The 24,778-nt window shown below is 38.7% G+C and overlaps 1 protein-coding gene across 1 annotated transcript in view; it reads right to left on the bottom strand.

The window, feature by feature from the left end:
* Positions 1–10,893: 10,893 nt before the first annotated feature.
* The window catches only part of ptpn5 (protein tyrosine phosphatase non-receptor type 5), a 47,938-nt gene continuing 34,053 nt past the window's right edge, over positions 10,894–24,778 (bottom strand). The window contains exons 11-12 of the mRNA XM_053617103.1: positions 17,848–17,961; positions 10,894–11,488 (exon numbers count right to left, since the gene is read on the bottom strand). Coding sequence (XP_053473078.1) covers positions 11,395–11,488; positions 17,848–17,961 — 208 coding nt within the window. The 3' untranslated portion in view covers positions 10,894–11,394. The remainder of the gene's footprint in view (positions 11,489–17,847; positions 17,962–24,778) is intronic.

Here is a 24,778-nt window from a genome sequence, read left to right as displayed (position 1 = left end):
AAGAAACGTCTGACCTCTGTGATTGCCAACAAGGGTTTTGCCACCAAGTACTAAGTCATGTTTTGCAGAGGGGTCAAATACTTATTTCCCTCATTAAAATGCAAATCAATTTATAACATTTTTGACATGCGTTTTTCTGGATTTTCTTGTTGTTATTCTGTCTCTCACTGTTCAAATAAATCTACCATTAAAATTATAGACTGATCATTTCTTTGTCAGTGGGCAAACGTACAAAATCTGCAGGGGATCAAATACTTTTTTCCCTCACTGTACCTGTTCTTTAGACTGAGAATTTAGGACCAAATGTAATGCTCAAGATTGCTCACAGTTCCACTTTTAGGGTCAATATATAATGGGAATGGTTTGAGTCTGTCTTAATTTTATTGAGACACAAATATTATACTTTTGGTCATTTACTTATTGAGGAATATAATCCAATATTCCATATCTGTGAGTGACAAAACTATGTGACTCTTTGCTTTCTGTATCTGGTGACCCCCTTATGCAGTAACTGCAACTAAATGTTTCCAGTAACTGTTGATCAGTCCCGCACATTGGCTCGGAGGACTTTTAGCCCATTCCTCAGTACAGAACAGCTTCAACTCTGTGATGTTGGTGGGTTTCCTCACATGAACTGCTTGCTTCAGGTTCTTCCACAACATTTCTATTTGTATTAAGGACAGGACTTTGACTTGGCCATTCCCAAAACATTCATCTTTAACCATTCTTTGGTAGAGTGACTTGTGTGCTTAGGGTTGCTGCCTTGCTGCATGACCCAATTTCTCTTGCAATTCAGATCATAGACAGATGTACTGATATTTTCCTTCAGAATTCATTGTTCCATCAATGATGGCAATCCGTCCTCCCCAGATGGAGCAAAGTAGGGCCAAGCCGTGATACTACCACCACCATGTTTCACAGATGGGATAATGTTCTTATGCTGGAATACAATTCTCATTTAAACCAAAATTATATTTTGGTCTCATCCATCCACAAAACATTTTTTCAGTAGCCTTCTGGCTTATCCACATGATCGTTAGCAAACTGCAGAAGGGCAGCAATGTTCTTTTTGGAGAGCAGAGACTTTCTCCTTGCAACCGTGCTATGCACACCATTGTTGTTCAGTGTTCTCCTGATGGTGGACTCATGAACATTAACATTAGCCGATGTGAGAGAGACCTTTAGTTGGCCTGAGTTCCTTTATGACCTCGCAGATTGTTATATGTCTTGCTCTTGGAGAGATCTTTGTTGGTCGACCAATTCTGGGGAGGGGAACAATGGTCTTTTTGTACATAATCTGTCTGACTGTGGATTGGTGGAGTTCAAACTCTTTTTCTGAAGTAATCAGAAATCTACTTTGTTTGTGCTATGATACACTTCCATGTATTGTAAAGACAGAATTTGATAGATCCCTGTTCTTTAAATAAAACAGGGCGCTCACTAACACCTGATTGTCATCCCATTGATTGAAAACACCTGACTCTAATTTCACCTTCAAATTAAACTGCTAATCCTAGAGGTTCACATACTTTTACCACTCACAGATATGTAATATTGGATCATTCTCCTCAGTAAATAAATGACCAAGTATAATATTTTTGTCTCATTTGTTTAATTGGGTTCTCTTTTTCTACTTTTAGGACTTGTGGGAACTGCTGGATGATGCTTTAGGTGATTTTTATGCAGAAATTTCAACTTTCAAACACCACTGTAGGTACTGTACGCCCTAAGAAACATTAAGACTGAGACGTGAACGCGTCCATTATAAATTGACCCTAAAAGTAAAATTGTGAGCATTACATTTGGACCTAAATTCTAAGTCTAAGAAGCAAGAATGTGCAAAATGTTTATATATGTTCATCTATCTTGTAACGTGCTCTAGAGTTTTTGTTCCAAGGAGCTAGGACCATCATGAGTCAAGATATTGAGGTTTTTGTAAACAGCTGTATAAACAAAATTAGTTGTGTGCCTTGACACAAAGATGACTGTCATACTTAAACCAAGTAAAATAAAATAAAATGAATTTAAAAATGTCTGTATTGCAATGCTGAAACATAGAAATAATCACTTTAAAATATTAAGAAAATTAAAAATGGTCAAGCAACCAACTTTACAACTATTGAACCACTTGCGATGGACTGGTCCAAAATCAACCAGAAATTACATGTCAAGAAAACAAACAAACAAAATGCAAAAAAAAGATTATCAAGAAAGAAGGGGGGGGGGGGGGGGGTGCTTTCATTATTATTATTTTTTCACATTTCCACTTCCACATAAGAAATGTCATGCTTTGAGTGGATGTAAAATATTCTATGTGCTCTAAAATATTCCAATAAACAGGTATATTTCACAAGTGCATTTAAGCAAAAAAAAGAAAAGAAAAAAAAAACACTAAAACTGAAAGTATATGCTATTAAAATGTTTATCTACTAAAATAGGCCAACATCCTATGCCCTTTTGAAAAAAGAAATAAATAAACAAATAAATATTGTTGCATGCATTCTCACAACAGTTTTTTTTCTTTTCTTTTTTTTTTTTGACAGTCTTAAACTAAATACTGGAATAATATACTTAAAAGTATGCCTCTTTTGTGGAACATGGAAATTCTTTTTATTTTAAAGGTACATTTTCTCCTTTATGTTTCCTTTAAAGAAACTTTGATTTTCCATCACTTTTGTACAAATACTTTAATGTTTTATCTGACCATACTACAATTCTTGCATCCTAAAAGGCCTATTTTTTTGTCTGCCATTTGTTTTTGTCTTCTTATGACCTATAATTTATGATAGTGCTTTAATAACCAAATAAGTTTTATTCAAACTATTAGCAGGGATGTGTACTGTCCCCTGCAAAACTATTGGAACGACAAGGCCATTTCATTTGTTTGTGCTATACACCAAAGACATTTGAGTTTGACATCAAAAGATGGATATAAGAAGAGAGTTTAGAATTTCAGCTTTTACAGTGCCCTCCATTATATTGGCACCCTTGGTAAATATGAGCAAAGAAGGCTGTGAAAACATGTCTTTATTGTTTAACATTTGATCTTTTGCTCACAAAAATTCACAAAAATATTCTGCTCTCATGGATATCAAACAATTGTAAACAAAACACAGCTTTATCCAAAAAAAAAAAAAAATAAAAATATGTGGCACAATTATTGGCACCCTTTTACTCACCACTTTGTGCTCCCTCCCTTTGCCAAGATAACAGCTCTGAATCTTCCACTATAATGCCTGATGAGGTTGGAGAATACATGGCAAGGAATCTAGCTATGTGGATGATAGAGTTCTACATATTGTATCTGTAGCGCCAGATGATGTAATATAGATAAACTGATAATCTGTCCAGCACTATGATGGGTGCCAATATTAGGTGAGGGCACTGTATTTCCTGGTATTTATATCTAGATGTGTTAAACAATATAAAACTCACTGACATCACCAAATTGTTGGTTTTTTCTTTTTGTGATGATTTCCAGGATTTTACCGCAGCTCATTTCAGTTGTTGTTTGTTTCAGGTGGTTTCTCACTTCAGTCTCCTCTTCAGGAAGTTTACTGCATGCTCAACTGGGTTAAGGTCTGGTGATTAACTTGGCCAGTCTAAAACCTTCCATTTTCCCACTTTCCAATCTTTCCATTTTGTTGGTGATGTCACTAACTGTTGTTTGGGGGGGGGGGGGGGGGTTCACAGCTCTCAAAATGTTTCTGTCATCAGCTGTTGTTTTCCTTGGCTGACGTATTCACTGTCTGTTGCTCAGTACACCAGTGGTTTCTTTCTTTTTCAGGACATTCAAAATTGTTGTATAAGCTGTGCCCAATGTTTTGCAATGCATCTGATTGATTTTCCCTCTTTTCTCAGCTTCAAATGGCTTTCTTTTCACCCAGAGACAGCTCTCTCATCTTCACATTGGCTCATCCTTTTTAACAACAAATGCAGTCTTCACAGGTGAAACTGAAGACTAAAAACACAAAAGCAGATGCTCAAAGCTATTTATTGTTTAAACAATCAATCTATCAGGAGACACCTGGATAACAAGAAACACCTATTAGTCACATGTTCCAATATTTTTGCTCGCCTACAAATTGGGTGGTCTGATACGAAATTTGCCATGTTCTAAGTTGTTTAAAACATTTACATATAAATACCAGGAAATAAAGGCTGAAATTCTAAACTCTCTTATCATATTAAACTTAAACCCAAATGGCTTCAGTCTACAGCAAAAAAATAAAAAAAATTAAAAAAAATTTTTAAATGAATTGACCTTACCATTACAATAGTTCCTAGGGTACAGTGTATATATACACTGTGTAAATGAAATCAATCAAAAATGTGTTAGGGAAAAATGTGAAAAATAAAAAAGTCAGTAAATTGGTTGCATAAATGTGCACACCACTTTTATAATACTACTTTGGATAAAAACATCTGCTAAATGAATAAATGTAAAATGTAAATAATAGGGTCTGTAGCTGTGTTCAGAATGAACTGGTCACATTCAATCTCATGTTCAAAAGTAATTATCATACAGTGACACAAATTAAATTATTCTGATTAACCCCAAATAAAGATATGCTGTTTCTGTAGGATTTCTTTACATCTTCTTGGTTTCATCCAATTGCTAACCATGGTCTGCACAGAGCTTACAATGCATGCATGGTATCTCACTTGTTGAAAGGTACCAATCAGTAGAGGGGTATAAAAGAATTTCCAAAACATAGATATACCATGGAACACAGTAAAGGCCATCAACAAATAGAGAAAACTGAGCACCAAAGTGACATCATCAAGAACAGGAGGTACCTCCAAAATTTATAAAAGAATAAAACAAAAACTTACCAGGGAGACTGCCAAGCTGACTACAGTAACATTCAAGAAGCTGCTGGAATATCTGAAAAGTACCGATTACTTTCTGCATTTGATAACAATCGCTCATATTCTTTACATGTCTAGGCTATGCAGTAGGGTGGCTAGACAGAAGCCCTTTCTTACAAAAAATATCCAAACTCAAGTAAATCACCTCAAACCATGTGGCAAATTATGGTATGATAAGACAAATTCCAAAAGGTATGTTTGGTGCAAAAAAAAAAAGTGGCATCACCAAAAGAACACCATACCCACGGTGCAGCATGGTGGAGGCAGCATCATGCTTTAGGTCTACTTTTCTTCAGCTAGAACTGGGGCTTTTATCAAGGTGGAGGGAATCATGAATACAGTGGGGGAAATAAGTATTGAACTCTTTTTGGTTTTGGTTTATTTTATTTTATTTTGGTTAAGCCTTTTTTATTCTTATTTGAATGTATGTTTTGGGTCATGGTCATGCTGAAAGGTGAAATTGCTTTTCATGTTCAACTCACTAGCAGACACCTGAAGACACCTGGTATTTGAACCTACAGTGGGGGAAATAAGCATTGAACTTGTCAATATTTTTTTCAGTAAATATATTTCCTTTGATGGTATTCACATGAATTTCACCAGATATCAGTATTAATTCAATAAATCTGGAAATATAAAGAATTCACAACATTAAAGTCCATAAATAAAGTTATGTGTAATAAAGAGGAATGACACGGGAAAAAAAAAAATTTACACACTAACTTAAATGTATTTAATACTTAGTGGAGGAGCCTTTGTTTGTAATGACAGCTTCAAGACACTTCCTGTATGAAGAAATTAATGGCCGCAGTATTCAGGTGTGATTTTGGTCCATTCTTCTAAACATATTGTCTTTAAATCTTGTTCAGTTGGATTCGAGTCAGGTGATTGACCGGGTCATTCTAACACCTTGATTTTTTTCTCTGAAACCAATTGAGAGTTTCCTTTGCTGTATGCTTTGGATCGTTGTCCTGCTGGAAGTCCACCCACGTCTCATCCTCATCATCCTGGTGGATGGCAGCAGATTCTTCTCAAGAATCTCCCGGTAAAGGGCTCCATTCATCGTTCCTTCAATTATATGAAGTCTGCCCGTACCATATGATGAAAAACAGCCCCACACCATGATGCTTGACCTCCAAACTTCACTGTTTGTGTAGTGTTTTTAGGGTGATGTGCAGTGCCATTTCTTCTCCAAACATGGTGTGTAGTATGACAGCCAAAAAGTTCTGCTCTCGTCTGACCAGACTACTCTCTCCCAGTATTTCATAGGCCTGTCCAAATGAGTTGTAGCAAACTTTAAACGAGCTTCAACATGCCTTTTCTTTAGTAATGGAGTCTTGTGGGGTGAGCGTGAGCAGTGGAGTGCATTGCCTGTTGTTTTCTCTGTGACGATGGCACCTGTTGCCTCCAAGTGTTTCTGGAGCTCTTTCTGAGTGGTCCTTGGCTCTTGGGCTACTCTTCTGACTATTCTTCTGACTCCCTGGTCAGAGATCTTGTGAGGAGCTCCTGTGCGTGGCCGGTAGATGACGGAGTTATGTTGCTTCCACTTGTGGATAACGGCCCCAATAGTGCTTACTGGAGGATTCAGAAGTTTTGAAATACGTCTGTATCCGATTCCATCAATATGTTTCACAACAATAAGGTTGTGAAGGTCTTGGGAGAGCTCTTTGCTTTTACCTATCATGAGATGTTTCTTGTGTGGCATTTTGGTAACGAAAAGCCTTTTTATAGACCGTCAATTTACTAACCCAGCTGATATTAATTTACACAGATAGGGGTATAATTACTCACGGATTTCAGCTGGTTCCTTGCCTTACCTTGCTTTGGAGAACTGCTTTATCTTAGTGTGTTCAAAACTTTTTTCCCGTATCATTCCACTTTATTACATATAACTTTATTTATGGACTTTAATGTTGTGAATTCTTTATATTTCCGGATTTATTGAATTAATACTGATGTCTGGTGAAAATTTCAGGTGAATAACCTCACTGGAAATATATTTACTGAAAAAAATGTTGACAGGTTCAATACTTATTTCCCCCACTGTAGGTTCAAATACCAGGTGTCTTCAGGTGTCTGCTAGTGAGTTGAACATGAAAAGCAATTTCACCTTTCAGCATGACCATGACCCAAAACATACGTTCAAATAATAAAAAAAAGGCTTAACCAAAAGAAAATAAAAAAAAGAAAATTTCTGAATGACCTAGTACTAGAGCTTGGACCTGAATACAATTAAAAATCTGTGGGCTGACCTGCAGCGGGCTGTGCACACGAGATGTCCTTAAAATCTTATGGATCTAGAATGTTTTCGCAAGAAAGTGTGGAAAATATTGCCAAGTCAAGATGTGCTATGCTGATGACTCTTACCCAAAAAGACTGAGTGGTGTAATAAAATGAAAAGGTGCTTCAACAAAGTATTAGTTTAGGGGTGTGCACACTTATGCAACTAGGTTATTGTAAGTTTTTGATTCTTCCTTTTTTCCCTAAAAAGTTTCTGATTGATTTTTCACTTATTTTTTATATGTTGTAATTTCACACGGAAGGTAGAAAAAGTTCTGAAATGATTCATCTTGGTTAATTTTTTTTACATCACGAAAACCTGCCATTTTACCAGGGATGTGTACACATTTTATATCCATTTTATAAATGTATGTTTTATATTCACATATACATATATAATAAAGTATATATTTATACTTTTGTCCCATAAGTTTCATATCAGACCACCAATGATACGTCTCTGTCTATGCTCTGACTAATACTGTTTATGTTGGACTATTGTTTAAAGAGTTTATCTTCATTCACAAGTAATTGTTGTAGATTACGTAATATTGCTCCCCCACAGTGCATGTCTTTATGTGCTTGTGTGTGTGTTCAGTAATTATTTAGCAATTTTGTAATTATGTTTGTAATAATTTAGCACACAGGCTTTTGCTAAGTCTAAATTTTATTTCTCTAAGTCTAAATTTTATTTTAGGAGGCAATTCTGCAGAGAAGCACATAACTGTTAGTACCTAGCACATGTGTTTCTGACATTTCCTATTTTCTTTCTTTCCCACAGTAATTCTTGCTTTGTACTTTGTACACATATTTAAATGGTGCACAACTTTATTTATTTATTTATTTTATTCTACTAATCTAGTATGAACAAATAAGTTTAAACACTGACCGTTGTCTTTACATAAACTGTCTAGTGCATCTTGACATGAACCATGAATTGATTTTTGTAGAAAAAGTGGAAGTGCTTTGCAGTATTTTCCCAAGAACCACAATCCTACATATGAGTTGTTTGTTCTGAACATTCACAATACTTTTTGAAGGTTGAGGACAATATTCAAATGCATCTTGTTAAAAATGGATTGTGATAACTTCTTACCAAGTGAATGTGTGACCAGGCAAGTGTCCAGAATTAGATGTGTGCCACTAACACAAGTTTTTCCCTTTTCATACAATTAGAAAAACACAAATTTTAAATTTAATTGTTGTCTTCACACATTTGTATTCCTCTGGAACCAGACCCTGACCTTGTATGGTCAGCCATGCTTATAGAATGTCAAAACCTTGCACCTATGTAAACTATGCTTACAATAGAGATTTAAAGAATATTTATACTAATAGATACAGTGGGGGAAATAAGTATTGAATGTGACAATATTTTTTTAGTAAATATATTTCCAATGAGGTTATTCACATGAACTTTTCACCAGACTGGTATTAACTTAATAAATTCACTCATATAAAGAAATCTAAACATTAAAGTCCATAAATAAAGTTATGTGTAATAAAGAGGAATGTCACGGGCAAAACGTATTGAACACACTAACTGAAATGTATTTAATACTTAGCGGAGAAGCCTTTGTTTGTAATGACAGCTTCAAGACGCTTCCTGTATGAAGAAATTAATGGGCCGCAGTATTCAGGTGTGATTTTGGTCCATTCTTCAAAACATGTTGTCTTTAAATCTTGTTCGAGTCAGGTGATTGACTGGGTCATTCTGACACCTTGATTTTTTTTCTCTGAAACCAATTAAGAGTTTCCTTTGCTGTATGATTTTTATCGTTGTCCTGCTGGAAGTCCACCCACATCTCATCTTCATCATCCTGGTGGATGGCAGCAGATTCTTCTCAAGAATCTCCCGGTAAAGGGCTCCATTCATCGTTCCTTCAGTTATATTTAGTCTGCCAGTACCATGTGATGAAAAACAGCCCCACACCATGATGCTTCACCTCCAAACTTCACTGTTTGTGTAGTGTTTTTAGGGTGATGTGCAGTGCCATTTCTTCTCCAAACATGGTGTGTAGTATGACAGCCACAAAGTTCAGTTTTACTCTCGTCTGACCAGAATACACTCTCCCAGTATTTCATAGGCCTGTCCAAATGAATTGTAGCAAACTTTAAACCAGCTTCGACATGCCTTTTCTTTAGTAATGGAGTATTGCGGGTGAGCGTGAGCAGTGGAGTGCATTGCCTATTGTTTTCTCTGTGACGATGGTACCTGCTGCCTCCAAGTGTTTCTGGAGCTCTTTCCGAGTGGTCCTTGGCTCTCGGGCTACTCTTCTGACTATTCTTCTGACTCCCTGGTCAGAAATCTTGCGAGGAGCTCCTGTGCGTGGCCGGTTGATGACGGAGTGATGTTGTTTCCACTTGTGGATAATGGCCCCAATGGTGCTTACCGGAGGATTCAGAAGTTTTGAAATACGTCTGTATCTGATTCCATCAATATATTTCTCAACAATAAGGTTGTGAAGGTCTTGGGAGAGTTCTTTGCTTTTACCCATCATGAGAGGTTTCTTGTGTAACACCTTGGTAACGAAAAGCCTTTTTATAGACCATCAATTTACTAACCCAGCTGATATTAATTTGCACAGATAGGGGGTATCATTACTTACGGATTTCAGCTGGTACCTTGCCTTACCTTGGAGAACTGCTTTTTCTTAGCGTGTTCAATACTTTTTTCCTGTGTCATTCCACTTTATTGCACATAACTTTATTTATGGACTTTAATGTTGTGAACTCTTTATATTTGTGGATTTCTTGAGTTAATACTGATGTCTGGTGAACCTCATTGGAAATATATTTACTTAAAAAAATGTTGATGCCTTCAATACTTATTTCCCCCACTGTAAATAAATGGTGGTCATCTGGTCATCCACTCATTTTTCACTTAGGAAATATGGTGACACTCTGCAATAAGACTATGGCATAAAACACAATCTGAAGCTATCAAAAGTGAATAAAATGATAAGCTTAGAAATGTGCTAGGAATACCAAAAGACATAGTTTAAAATGGTTTTTAAAGCGTGAATCTCCCTTTCTGAAAAGGAATCCAGGAATTCCTCAGAATAAGCAAGAAAATGACCTTAGAAAATGCTTGGCAAAATATATACAAGAGAAAATATTTTTTAAGAAGGACAAAAGGATTTATGTATTTCAGTTCAGCCTACTTTAAAATCTACTTGCTCCAATATTTATCCTCAACTTAAATTATGGGACTAATATGGGCCTGTGTGTACAGTACTCAATGTGACCAAACAGTAATATTTCTGGGTGGCATTTATGTATTGTATCAGAACTACTATTTCTTTTATTTAATACTGTTAGAATTATTTAAACATATGTTTTTAAACCGACACTTCACATTTTATATTTTACATTTCAAATATATAATTTTACAGGCTCAGTAAATTCTAGTTAAGTTGGATAAGCTATGACACTAGATAAATAGGGAACAAAATATTATAAATTAATTATTTTAAATTTAAAAACGTACACTGAATGGTATTTGGAGCTATATACTGTTTCAAGGCACTTCATAGTTTTGGGGAGTCTATAAAAAAAATCGCTTACTAACTCAGCAAGAATTCATACTGCAGTTTGACAGTTAATTAAAAAAAAATTGTCAGGTATGTAAACTCACTGAAATTTTATTAGGAACACCTGTATAACTGCACATTCATGCAGTTATTTAATCAGCCCATCATGTGGTCCATCTGGCACCAAGTCACAGAGATCACATTTTCCCCCATTCTGATATTTGATGTGTACCTGAAGTTCTTTACCTGTATCAGCATGATTCAGTGCATTATGCTGCCACATGATTGGCTGACTGGATAACTGCATGAATGAGCAGATGTACAGGTGTTCCTAATTAAGTCATCAGTGAGTGTATATTTATTAAATATCTTAAGGCCACAGGCCAGGGTCAGGATTGGTGGAGAGTGGGAGTGGCATTAAGGAATAGGCATGGTTCACTGTTAATGTAACTTTAGCTGAGAGCATGCCCTGGTCCCCCATGATGCCTTATGAAGTAGTACTGATTCTGATGACACAGAAACATATTGGGGAGATGAAGCCCTGAGTTAAAGTCTTGCAGGTTTACACATAACCCAACATTTAACAATAGATCATACTATTATACAGTCTAGCAGGAGCACAACAGATGCTTGACTTGTTGAGGTCTTGTGCAGGCAGATGTAAAGTGTTGACAGATTGATAGTGGGTTAGGATGTGCTGTGGCAAATGCTATTCTTCTGGTCTCCAAGTCAGCTGTCTTTCATACAAACTCAGAACATGATGCACAAACTGGTACTGCTCAGCTGTTTGAATCATGCCACCCCTATGAAAACAAAATGAAGAAGCTATTACATTAATTATATATAACCACCTTATGTGCATATGCATGCATGCACACGTGCACAAAGTCATATAGTGACATATTATACAGCAATCATTCGACTCTCACCAAGTCAACAGTGTTTCTGAATGTCAAGAAACCCTGGCAAGGTTGATAAAAACCTTGTTCTATTTCACCTCTCCTAACAGGGGCAGTATGAAACACTTGGATAATGTACATCAACAAAGTCATGAGGAGGAGGACTCACTCTAGGACTCCACTGAAAGGTGCTCAGAGATTACAGCGACACTGACACCACTGGGGTGGGCATTGTTAAAGTTGAGGCACCATAAATCCTTTTGAAAGGCAGTAATAAGCGTATGGGAACTAGAGAGAAAGCATCCAAGGTGCTTTGGTGTGTTATGGCTGCTATGTACACCTGTAGTGAGCTGGGCTCTTGCTGATGAATTGGGCAATGTAACAGGTCCAGACTATAAAATGAACACTATCTGCCACACACTGTGTGTAATAAAATGAGTACCTTATCTCCCAGTGCAAATTTCAGTAGCCAGTTATCGTACAGTCGGGATTGTTGTTCTTGGGACTGACACAAATTCTCCTGTGTTAAATGACTCAAGGTGTGGAGTTTTGTGCTCAGGTCTAGAGCATACTTTTTTTACTATTAGGTCCCTCCTCCCACTTTTCCCAAATGACATTTAAGACAACACAAAGCTTTTGCCCATACAATAATTTGAATGTGGAAAACCCCATGGAGGCTTGTGGGACCTCTCATAATGCAAACAGCAGGGGTTCAAACTACTTATCCCAATTTTGAGCATCATGGTGAATGAACTTCTAAATCATATGTTAAGGGTTTGATTAGGTTTGATTAAACTGCTTAACCAAGCCATCCATTTGCAGATGGTACTGTAAACACTGGTGGGAATCAATTTAATTCCTAACAATTTGTATAGTTCGGAACACACGGAAAAGTTCCAGTTTTCACGTTGTATAGTCCCCAAAAACTAGCATAAAGCAATATCCTCATGCAGTCCATTCTAATGGTCTGACTAGGTCTGACCATGCCAATGCTTTCAAAGGAAACCCTGATCAGTGGAAGGAGGTGTAATGGTGCTTTTTCGGTGGCTGGCTGATTCACCAGCTTACATTCGTGACATGATGTACATCACCTGCAAACATCGCTGTGATGTCCAGTTTTGGGATGATGATGAGCCACATGGAATAGCATTTCCTTATGGCTCTTCAGTACCTACAATTGGGTTGTCTCCTCCTTAGACTGAGTGTCCTGCATCACTCAATATAACCTATTCTTAATTACTGAAATGTATTAGTGGGATAGCACAACATTAGGCTGAATTTGTTGACTATCAGTGACTCTCACTGTGTACCCCAGCAGTGCCTCCCCAGCCAATGCTCTGGCACCTCGGTTCCAGGGAGCTGGGACCAGTGGAGGACTACGGAGAAGAGAGAGAATGAGAGAAAGAGTGAGGAAAAAGACACCTGGACCAAGGTCCACTGCCAAGCTTCATCCAGGGATGTGGGCCCGCGGAATTGGACTCAATACACTATTCCTCTTGGGAGTCTAGCGATTAATTGCTCCAGTACCTCCAGCTCAATGATCTGTTCCGCTTCCCACTCCTCCACCATCCACCACTGGTGACAAGAGTCTTTCAGCTGCTCCACATAGGTGAAGGGATAGCCGACCTCAGGGAGCTGCAGTGACTGGAAGCATAATGAGTGATCCTCTGGTGTCTGGCTGACCCGCCGCAGGACTGCCCTCTTGGTGCTTGGATACTCCAGCTGTGTCCATGATTGCAGCTGCTGTGTGGCAAGCTCAACTTCCCCAAGGGGAAAGTCAGAGAGACCATTCCTCTGAGGAAGACTCGGGAGGCTGATGGAATTTTAGCAGAGCTCTGGGCTCATGTTTATTTGCACCGTGATTTTTCAACAGACTTTCAAAAACTCGATCAAAAAGTACCAGCCAACAGAAAAGGGACTGTCACTAGCTTGTGTCTTTTGCCCTATTCAAGTTCATGTTCACACTCCATGGCATGTGTGTGAGTGTGTGTTTGTCTGTATCACTGTATGTTGCACACTCTGCCATCTATATCACCCCCCCCTCTCTCTTTCTCTGGTTACGGCAGTGACTGAAGGCACAGGTGAGAGTCATCATGCTTTACCTGTTGGTTCAATCTACCTCATCTCCATCTGCAGCTGGCACTCGACCTCACCCCCCCTACTACTGGAAGTGTTCAAAACTGCATGGAATGACAGCCTTCTTAACTATAGAAAGGCTCTTACTGCTGCTAGATCAACATATCTTTCCACACTAATATAATTCTTCTAATAGATACTTTTTTTTATACAGCCATCGCCAAAAGTATTGGCAGTGACATAAATTTTGTGTTTTGCAAAGTTTGCTGCTTCAGTTTTTGTGGTGTTGATTCACATTGTTTGTATATTATTGTGCAGAGTGATCAGATGCATTTTAAATAATTGCAAAAAGCTTAATTGGCCAAAAAAAGAACTTTATCACAAAAACCCAAATTTCACTGTTTTTTTAGCCCTGGCACAAAATGACCATCTAATGTCATTTCACTAATCATATCATCAGCACATGGGAAAGTGTCAAGTAGTACTACTCAGGTTAAATCCCTATCATTATGATTGGATTATAAGAGCAGACTGATCGTTGATCTTGTGTTAACAATGGTTACCTCCAAAGAAAGATGTGCAGTGTCCAGCAAGCGCCAGGACCATCTCCTCCTGAGGAGTCACCTACGGAATTATGTCACCACCAGTGCAGAGCTTGCTCAATACTGGTAATAGGTGGGTGTGAGTGCATTTGCACGCACAGTGAGGCGAAAACATTTGGACCGTAGCCTGGTGTCAAGAAGGGCAGCAAAGAAGCCACTTCTCTCCAAGAAAAACATCAAGGACAGACTGACATTCTACAGGAAGTACAAAGATTGGACAGCAGAAGACTGGTGCAAAGTTATTTTCTCTGATGAAGCCCCTTTCCGACTGTTTGGGACATCTGGAAAATCGACTGTCTGTAGAAGAAAAGGTGAATGCTACCATGAGTCCTGTGTCGTGCCAACAGTGAAGCATCCTGAGACCTTCCATGTGTGGGGTTGCTTTTCATCCAAGGGAGTGGGCTCTCTCACAATTCTGCCCAAAAACACTGCCAGGAATAAAGAATGGTATCAAAATGTCCTGCAAGAGCAACTTCTCCCAACGATCCAGGAGCAATTTGGTGATGATCCGTGCATTTTCCAGCATGACGGAGCATCTTGTCACAAAGCAAGAGTGATAATGAAGTGGCTCGGAGATGATTACATTGAAATTTTGGGATCCGTGGCCAGGCAACTCCCCGGATCTTAATCCCATAGAGAACCTGTGGTCAATCCTCAAAAGTAGAGTGGACAAGCTGAAGCCCACAAATTGTGATCAGCTCTGGGCTGTAATAAGGCAAGAATGGGATCACCATCAGTCAGGATTTGGCCCAGAAGCTTATATCCAGCATGCCAGAGCGGATTGCAGAGGTTATGAAGAACAAGGGTCTACACTGTAAATATTGACTCTTTGCATATATTGAATGTTTTTTCCCAATAAAAGCCTTTAAAACTTATGAAATGCTTATCATTGTTTTTCCAGTATACCATAGAAACATGTGAAAAAATTATCTACAAATACTGAAGCAACAAACTTTGCAAAACACAAGATGTATGTCACTACCAATACTTTTGGCCATGACTGTACATTAGCAAAGCTAACTAGGAACAAGACTACCACAGAAGCAAAAAATAACCACAGTATGTAGTAGTAATGACATTCTGAATTTTTTCAATGAAAAAATTAGGAATATTAGAAAAAATGAAGAGTATTAAAGTCTGATAACTACGTATATAATAATATAACCATGTCAGTAGAGTGATTAGAATCTTTTACTCCAATCAATCCAACAACCAAACTAATTTAAAATATCTAAGCTCTAATTTCTTCTTCAAAATCATCAACTTGTGTACTAGATGCCATACCTACACATTTCTTCAAATAGATAGTACCAGAATAATAATAATAATAAACTTTATTTTATAGAGCACCTTTAAAAGCAGCTTCTCAAAGCGCTGTACACAAAATAAGCAGTACACAGAAAAAAGAATGATAGTTAAATTAGAATAATAAAAACAACAATAATAATAATAATAATAATAATAATAATAATAATAATAAAAGTAGACATCAGCAAGCAAATGCTAGTTAAAAAAAGGATGTCTTGAGTTGAGCTTTAAAAATGCCAAACGTCTGAGCTTCCCTAAGTTATAGAGGAAGAGAGTTCCGACGTGAAGGAGCAGGGACAGAAAAAGCCAAGTTACCCAAATTTTAAGCGTGTTTGTGGAACAGTTAACAGATTACACTGTGAGGAGCGCAGTCTGAGATTTGGGGTGTAAGGAATTAATAAAGCGGAATAAATAACGAGGAGCCAAGCAATGTAATGCCTTGTATGATAACATGTTACGGTTCAAAAGTTATTAGCATGAACGTAAGTTAAATTCTGAGCAGTCGGTGGTGCTAGAGGGTTTGAGATAGAGACTCCAAACTTGCTATGGTTAATGTTGAGATGGTGGGTGCCAAATTTCATAACTTTCACATCAGCGGTTCTATGGGATGCCATAGACTGCCAAGAAGAAGAAGAAAACGAACAGATACAATAGGTGGCTCGCACCTATGGTGCTTGCCCCCTAATAATAAAACAATAAAACAGATCTGTATTTATGTGTATGTACATATTTTAGAGTTCTATTGATTTATGAACATGTGCAGTATACTTGGTATTTATATACCACTATGCAATTGAGTTCCACACTAGGGTGGGCTACACTGTGGCTACTTCTGGCCTCAATAGCCAATCATGTTGCTGGATTGGAAAGGCACCAGATTACAATCTCCTCCTTAGCAGAAAGGGATAAAGGTATCTCCTCGATCAGCACCTCCTTGTTCTGAGTGTCTAACCTGACGAGGAAAGAGACGTTAACAGAAACACCACGTTCTGAGTCTTCGGCCTGTGTAGTAGAAAACATTAACATAAACAACCATCCTGACTCTCTGACCTGACAAGGAGAGAGGCAATGGTACCATTAAGATTAAGCTTTTGTGAGCACAACCTTTGCTTCAAGGCTCCTTCAGCTGCATGCTCCAGACTGTAAGGATCCCCACATCGGCAGATATTGCCTGACCCATACAGCTTCTCAGTGATGCAGCCCAGCCTGCGAAGGACACTGTGACGACTTCTTCATCTGACCCAACTTAATGGTCCAGACTCTAAGGACCTTCCTGGCATGATAGGAGTTCAGCATTCTCCAGCACAGTGTGGCAACAACTATTGAAACGTAACTCTGCACATTTCTTACTGCACGCAATCCGCATCACCAGTGGAAGATGTCTCTGCCACCGGACTGATCGCCCGACTGTGTGGAACGTAAATATAAGTTTACGAAACCTCTTTACAGAGATCTTGGCATTAGTTTATAATTGCAGCATATGTTTGTCTAATTTGCTTAGATGACATTTATATGGGGTCATATAGTATACAGGAAGCATCTTGAAGCTGTCATTACAAACAAAGGCTTCTCCACTAAGTATTAAATACATTTCAGTTGGTGTGTTCAATACTTTTTTCCCCATGTCATTCCTCTTTATTGCACATAACTTCATTTATGGACGTTAATGTTGTGAATTTATATGTGTGGATTTCTTGAGTTAATACTGATGTCTGGTGAAAATTTCATGCGAATAGCCTCACTGGAAATATATTTACTGAAAACAATGTTGGCACGTTCAATAATTATCTCCCCCACTGTAGCTATATTGCAGTGTAAAAAAAAAACCTAGACAGACATACAGATAGATTGAGAATCAGCTGCACATCAGAAAACTCAAGAGACAATAATGGTTGATTTGTTTTGTCAAGCACCTTTGTACCATAATGATGCAGTTCCAGTGGCAATTCACTGTCAATTTGCTTCCCTCAACATCCACATCACTCTAAATGGGGGCAGTATGCTCATCAATCCTCTTTCAGTTCCAGATTTTTAAATCTTCATTATGGCTATTACTAAACTTAACTATATTTAATCTGTTTAGTAGAGAAGAAATTATAGTATATTATTTAGGAATGTTTTTAATCCTGAAAAAATATTTTATTAGTATATATTTTGTTTTTAAAATATAAATATTTTCATAGTATCAAGGTAAGTAAGTAGTTTCTCTAATTGGTTTAAATCATTGGAAATTTTTAATCAGTGTGTGTCATGAATGTTAATACAATCCAAATATACCTGTCCAATCGTAGTTGGCTGGTGGTTCTCAAGATGTCCACCACTCCTTCATGTCTAAGCTGCTTACACAGGATAGCAGTGGCAATGAAGCAGCCAGTGCGGCCAATTCCTGCACTGAGAGGAATTGTGCAGTGACCTTAAATAGGTTGTTATTATTATTAAAAAATAAAGTAATAATGTTTATGCCAGAATAGTGATTAATAAAAGTAGATAAACTCAACTTAATAAATGTCATAGGATACTGACCAGAAGAATAATACATAACATACATGAAGTGGACAAAAATTACATTAATAAATAAATTACCTCAGTCCGTTGATATCAAGTACCTGCAAACAATCTGGGCCATTCTTTCATTAGAATAGCTTAAAACATTCTTGGAATCATGCCATTTACATTCTTAAATTTGAACTGTGTGATATTAGACTATTTTCGACAAGGAAAAGGCCACCATGGATTGATTGCATTAATGTATGTGCCTACTCATCTTAAACATTTTTAATACAGTATCGTGAAAAAGTATTTGTAAGTATTTGAAAAGTACTGATCCTGATTTCTTCTGTTTTTGTGTATATTTCATACTAAAAGGTTTTAGATGTTCAAACGAAATACAATATAAAACAAAGACAACCTAAGTAAACTAACAATAGTTTTTTGTTTTTTTATTGAAGCAAAAAAAAGTTATGCAATACCCAACACCCATGTGGAAAAACAAATGCCCCCTTAAACTTAAACTCTGGTTGTGCCACCTTTAGCAGCAAAAACTGCAACCAAACACTTCTGATAAAGGGAGATCAATGTTTCACTTACTTCTAGGACTAGGACATACTCCACACTTTGGATCGTTGTCTTGCTGCATAATCCAGTTACGCTTGAGTTTCAACTTATGGACAGAAGACCAGACATTCTCCTTTAGGATTTTCTGCTAGAGAGCAGAATTCATGTTTCCCTCAATTATTGCAAGTTGCCCAGACCCTGAAGCAGCAAAGTATCCCCACACCATCACACTTCCTCCATCATGCTTGACCGTAGGTATGATGATCTTTTTGTCAAATTCTGCATTTGTTTAAGCCAGATGTAATGGGACCTAGGGTTACTTTCGATTACTCAATTCACAGAACATTCTCCCAAAAGGTTTGAGGATCATCAAGATGTGTTTTGGCAAAATTCAGACAAACCTTAATGTTCTTCTGGGTTAGCAGTGGTTTTCACCTCACCACTCTTCCATGGAGCCATTTTTTCCCAGTGTCTTTCTGATAGTGGAGTCATGAACAGTGACCTTTATTGATGCAAGAGAGGCCTGTAGGTCATTTGATGTTGTCCTTGGCTCTTTTGTGACTTGCTGGATGAGTCGTTGCTGTGCTCTTGGAAGAATTTTGAAAGGTCAGACTCTTCTGGGAAGGTTCACGACTGTGCCGAGTTTTTCCATTTGGAGATAATGTCTCTCGCTGTGGTTCTTTGGAGTTCCAGAGCCTTTGAAATAGCTTTGTAACCCTTCCCAGACTGATGTATTTCAATCATCTTCTTCCTCATCATTTCTCAAAATTATTTAAACTTTAGCATAGTGTGTTATTGGTTATCCCATAACCAATGAGAGCGTGAGTGTGATATAGCTGGCTGAACTCACACACACACACACAGTCAGCAGAGCGTGCACACCTGCCTCCCGATTCTTCCACGACATCCTTACACACTGGAGTTCTACAAAGATGTAGTCATTTTTTGCAAAAAGTAAACCAATATTCAAGGGAACTAAGTACAATAAGTACAGTGGTGCTTAAAAGTTTGTGAACCCTTTAAAATTTTCTATATACCTGCATAAATATGAGCTAAAACATAAGGAAATTTTCACACAAGTCCAAAAAGTGCTCAAAGAGATCCCAATTTAAAAAAAAAAAAAAAGGACAAAAATATTAGACTTTGTCATTTAATTATTGAGGAAAACGATCCAATATTACATATCTGTAAAAGTATGTGAACCTCTAGGATTAGCAGTTTAATTTGAAGGTGAAATTAGAGTCAGATGTATTCATTCAATGGGATGACAATCAGGTGTGAGTGAGTGCCCTGTTTTATTTAATGAACAGGGATCTATCAAAGTCTGATCTACACAACATGTTTGTGGAAGTGTATCATGGCATGAACAAAGGAGATTTCTGAGGACCTCAGAGAATGAGTTATTGATGCTCATCAGGCTGGAAAAGGTTACAGAACCATCTCTAAACAGTTTGGACTCCACCAATCCACAGTCAGACAGATTGTGTACAAATGGAGGAAATTCAAGGCCATTACCCTCCCCAGGAGTGAAGACCAACAAAGATCACTCCAAGAGCAAGACGCGTAATAGTCTACAAGGTCACAAAGGAACCCACAGTAACTTCTGAGTAACTAAAAGCCTCTCTCACATTGGTTAATGTTCATGAGTTCACCATCAGGAAAACACTGAACAACAATGGTGTGCGTGGCAGGATTGCAAGGAGAAAGTCACTGCTCTCCAAAAAGAACATTGCTGCGCCTCAGTAGTTTGCCAAAGATTACGTGGAAAAGCCAGAAGGCTAATGGAAAAATGTTTTGTGGACCGATGAGAATAAAATAGAACTTTTTGGTTTAAATGAGAAGTGCTATGTTTGGAGAAAGGAAAACACTGCATTCCTGCATAAGAATCTTATCCCATCTGTCAAACACGGTGGTGGTAGTGTCATGGTTTGGGCCTGTTTTGCTGCATCTGGGCAGGACGACTTGCCACCATTGATGGATCAATGAATTCTGAATAATACCAGCGAACTCTTAAGTATACCAGTGAATTCTAAAGGAAAATGTCAGGACATCTGTCTGTGAACTAAATTTCAAGAGAAATTGGGTCATGCAGCAAGACAAAGAGCCTAAACACACAACTCGTTCTACCAAAAAATGGTTAAAGAAGAATAAATAAAAGTTTTTGGAATGGCCAAGTCAAAGTCCTGACCTTAATCCAATAGAAATGTTGTGGAAGGACCTAAAGCAAGCAGTTCATGTGAGGAAACTCACCAACATCCCAGAGTTGAAGCTGTTCTGTACTGAGGAACGGGATAAAACTCCTCCAAATAAAATAGCGCGTTCACTCACACCTGGTTGTCATCCCATTGATAGGAAACATTGACACTAATTTCATTTTCAAATTAACTGTTAATGTAATGTAATATTGGATTATTTTCCTCAATAAATAGATGACGAAGTATAATATTTTTGTCTCATTTATTTAATTGGGTTCTCTTTGTCTACTTTTAGGACTTGTTTGAAAATCTGATGATGTTTAATTCATATTTATGCAGAAATATAGAAGATTCTAAAGGGTTCACAAACTTTCAAGCACCACTGTAAATCAGCTTTTTTCTTAGCCACCCCTCCATGAAAGGCATACTTGTTCAGTCTTTGTCTGATTGTGCTGTCATGAACATAAACGTTTAATGTGTTTACAGAGGCCTGTAGGTCACGTGGTGCAGCTTTTTTCTTTATATATCTGAGCACTAACCGGTCTGACCTTGGACTGAATTTGCTTGGATGCTCACTCCTGGTAAGATTGGTAACTATCTTGAAGGCTCTCTATTTGTAAAACTCCTTTTCACTGTAGACTGATGAATTTCAAATTGTTTGGCGATGGCCTTATAACCCTTCCAAGATTGATGAGCAGCAACAATTGCTTCTCTATTCTTCTGCATCATGGCTGATGGCCTTACTTCTTGGTATGACCTAGACACACTACTGAATGCCCCAGAACACCAAATTGCCAAAAGTTCTGTTTTTATAGAGGTAGTCACATCTGTCTGATAATTACTCTCTTAATGATAATGGAGGAAGGAAGGGTGTACTTACTTTTCCCTACCTGGGTTCTGAATGTTGGCTTATTTTTTATGGGGAAAAATTACTACATGTTGAAATCTATTGTGTATTTTTGTTGTCACCTGAGGTTATTTGTTTATAGAAGTTGGTGAGGACCACACAATTGTTATTTAGGCCCTGATAAACAAAACAATATAGAATCGAAGTAGTTTTTATTCTCTTTTTCCCATGACTTTACATTTATTGAATTGAATGGTCGGTGGTTATCGATATACACATCTATAATTTAGGGTACCAAAAAACACAGACTGAAGCATTTCGGTATGACTGACTACTGAAAGGCAGGTTCAACAATAACGATTGCCTGAATGCCTGGGGAAAGTAAAATGTTATGTCAGGACAGCAGAATGAAAAATCATTTTTTACAAATGTTTTTGGCTGGGACCAATCTATTAACTGAAGAATGTATTTAACGATTCATTTGAATGTTTAACCTCTGGCGATGAAAAATAAATTAATCCAATTGCTCGTAAAGTCAAAATAAACAAATTTTTTGTTGCCTGTCTCCCGCACAACAATGCGTGCAAGCAAAATGTCAGCAAGACGGGAGTATGAGGCTAGACAATTCCAAAGCCTTTTCCTTCATGAAAAAAAGTTCCTGGTTTGATTCTGACTCTTCCATAACATGGATAACAATGGATAAATCTGTCAAGCAACAATTTCAACCACATAAAGAGCAGCAGTGCTCTGTTGCCACTGGAGTTTTGTGCAAATCGCACCACAATCAAACACAGAAACAAATGTTTTCAGTGATCAGCTTTCTGACTTTTACTTTTGCAAGAGAAAGTTTGCTAGTATTACATTTGTCAGTAAATGAACATATTTACTTTAGCATCTAGCATGTAAACTAGCATTTATCTGTGTCAAACCATATGCATACATACTAATTTATTCTCCAAAGGTTTCATAAATGAGGCCTAGTATCTATGATGGTTCGATTTCATGTTGTAGGTGGGAGCTCTGACATTGTTAGGGCTGGTTCTTCTTGAGCTAATATGGTCAACTTCACCTTTCAGTAAAGCAAGTATATCAAGTGATAGGAGGGAGGAATGTCACAGAGCAATAACTAAATTTATTGTTGATGAATTACAGACCTGTTGAAGTTTAGGTACGCTAACTAGTTGTGTGTGTGGGGCAAGTGAGTGTGTGTCTATCCAAGGGTGAGTCAAATGAAAACCTTAAAAATGCCATTTAGGACCTGCATTTTGAATGTCTTCCATATCCACCATACTCACCAGATGGAACGGGTGGAATGAGGAGGCACTCCAGTGTGCATTCTTGAGAAGCCTCAACAAACAAGTGAAGGATGAACTAGGCCTGAAGGATGAGTCAGACTCCCTTGACACGCTCGTTTCTCTTGCCATCAGGCTGGATAACTGCATGCGGGAAAAGCGCAGGCAGAGAGCCAGCCACTCCCATGCCTCTGTAGTGCCTCATCCACCCCTCCGCTTATCCGCCAACCCTGCCTGGGAGCCTCAGCCCGGCCCCCAGGCTCCTGCCCACTCCCTTTGGCACAGAGAAGAGTCCATGAAACTGGCCCGGGCCCGGCTCCCAAGCCCTCCCTCAAGCATGTCAGATGATTCAAGGCAGGCGAATGTATCTACCGTGGAAATTTGGGGAACTTTTTGACAACCTGCCCTCTCCAGAGAAAAGGGGAGGCTCACCAGTAAAGTGGGGGCTAATGGTGAGTCAGATGTCCAACTCATCTTCCCCTTACTCTGCCTCAGGAATGCTAGATTCCTGGCCCTCATTACCCACTGCACACTTCTGGTTCTTTCTGGCAATCACTGAGAGCAGATCCAGCTAAATCTTATTTCCTCGCCGCCTATGCCGCTGGTGCTGAGACACTCTTGGTTACAGAAACATAATCCCCAGATTGATTGGTCAGCTGGGAAGATCACCAACTGGAGCGGCTTCTGCCATTACTCCTGCCTGCAATCAGCCCTTTCCCCCACTGAGGGCCCCAATTCCCTGTCAAGCTTATCCCCACCCAACCTATGCCTACGGCATACCACAATCTGGGAGACGTCTTCAGCAAGAACAGAGCCCTCTCCTTGCCACCTCATTGACCTTATGACTGTACTACTGACCTGCTCCCTGAGGCCACCCTACCATCAGGCCAGCTGTACAACCTGTCCCGCCCCGAGAGGAAGACCACGGAAAAATATATCCTTGCTGCTGGGATCATAAAAGACTCCCTTGCTGCTGGAATTATCCAACCGTCCTCTTCCCCCCTAGGTGCAAGTTTCTTTTTTGTGGCCAAAAAGGATAAGTCCATTCTCCCTTGCATTGACTATCAAAGTTTAAACAGTATCAACACTAAAAACAAGTACCCCCTGTCCCTCCTTAATTCAGCTATTGAACCCTTGTCTTGGGCCACCATATTTACTGAGCTGGACCTGTAGAACATGTACCATCTGGTTAGCATCCAAGAGGGGGATGAAAGGAAGACTGCGTTTAACACCCCCCTGGGCCACTTCGAATACTTGGTCATGCCGTTCTGCCTCACCAATGTCCCAGCAGTGTTCCAAACCCTGGTCAATGATGCACTCCGGGACTTCCTGAACCAATTTGTTTTTGTGTACCTTGACGACATCCTCATTTTCTCCAGAACCCCCATGAGCACACCCGCCATGTTCATCAAGTACTACAGTGACTCCTAGAGAACCGCCTGTTTGTTAAAGCAAAGATGTGTGAGTTTCATGTCCCCACAGTCACCTTCCTGGGGTATGTCATAGAGAGCGGATGGATCAAGGCCAACCTGGAAAAGATCCAGGCCGTTGTTGAGTGGCCTAGGCCCACCACCCTGAAGCAGCTCCAGTGTGTCCTAGGGTTTCCTAAATTTTACCGCCACTTCATTAGTGACTACAGCCAGGTAGCAGTACCCCTCTCCAGGCTCACCTCCACCTCTTTCATATGGACCCCTGAAGCAGAGGCTGTCTTCACCACACTCAAAGGGCTGTTCACCTCTGCCCCCGTGCTCATCTAACCTGACCCCTCAAGGCAATTCATCGTGGAGGTGGACGCCTTCAATTCAGGTGTGGGTGCAGTG

The sequence above is a fragment of the Ictalurus furcatus genome, chromosome 27 (assembly GCF_023375685.1).
Source record: "Ictalurus furcatus strain D&B chromosome 27, Billie_1.0, whole genome shotgun sequence".
NCBI classification, from domain to species: Eukaryota; Metazoa; Chordata; class Actinopteri; order Siluriformes; family Ictaluridae; genus Ictalurus; species Ictalurus furcatus.
The sequence above is the reverse complement of the archived record's forward strand: the minus strand, read 5'-3'. Positions and strand labels throughout refer to the sequence as shown.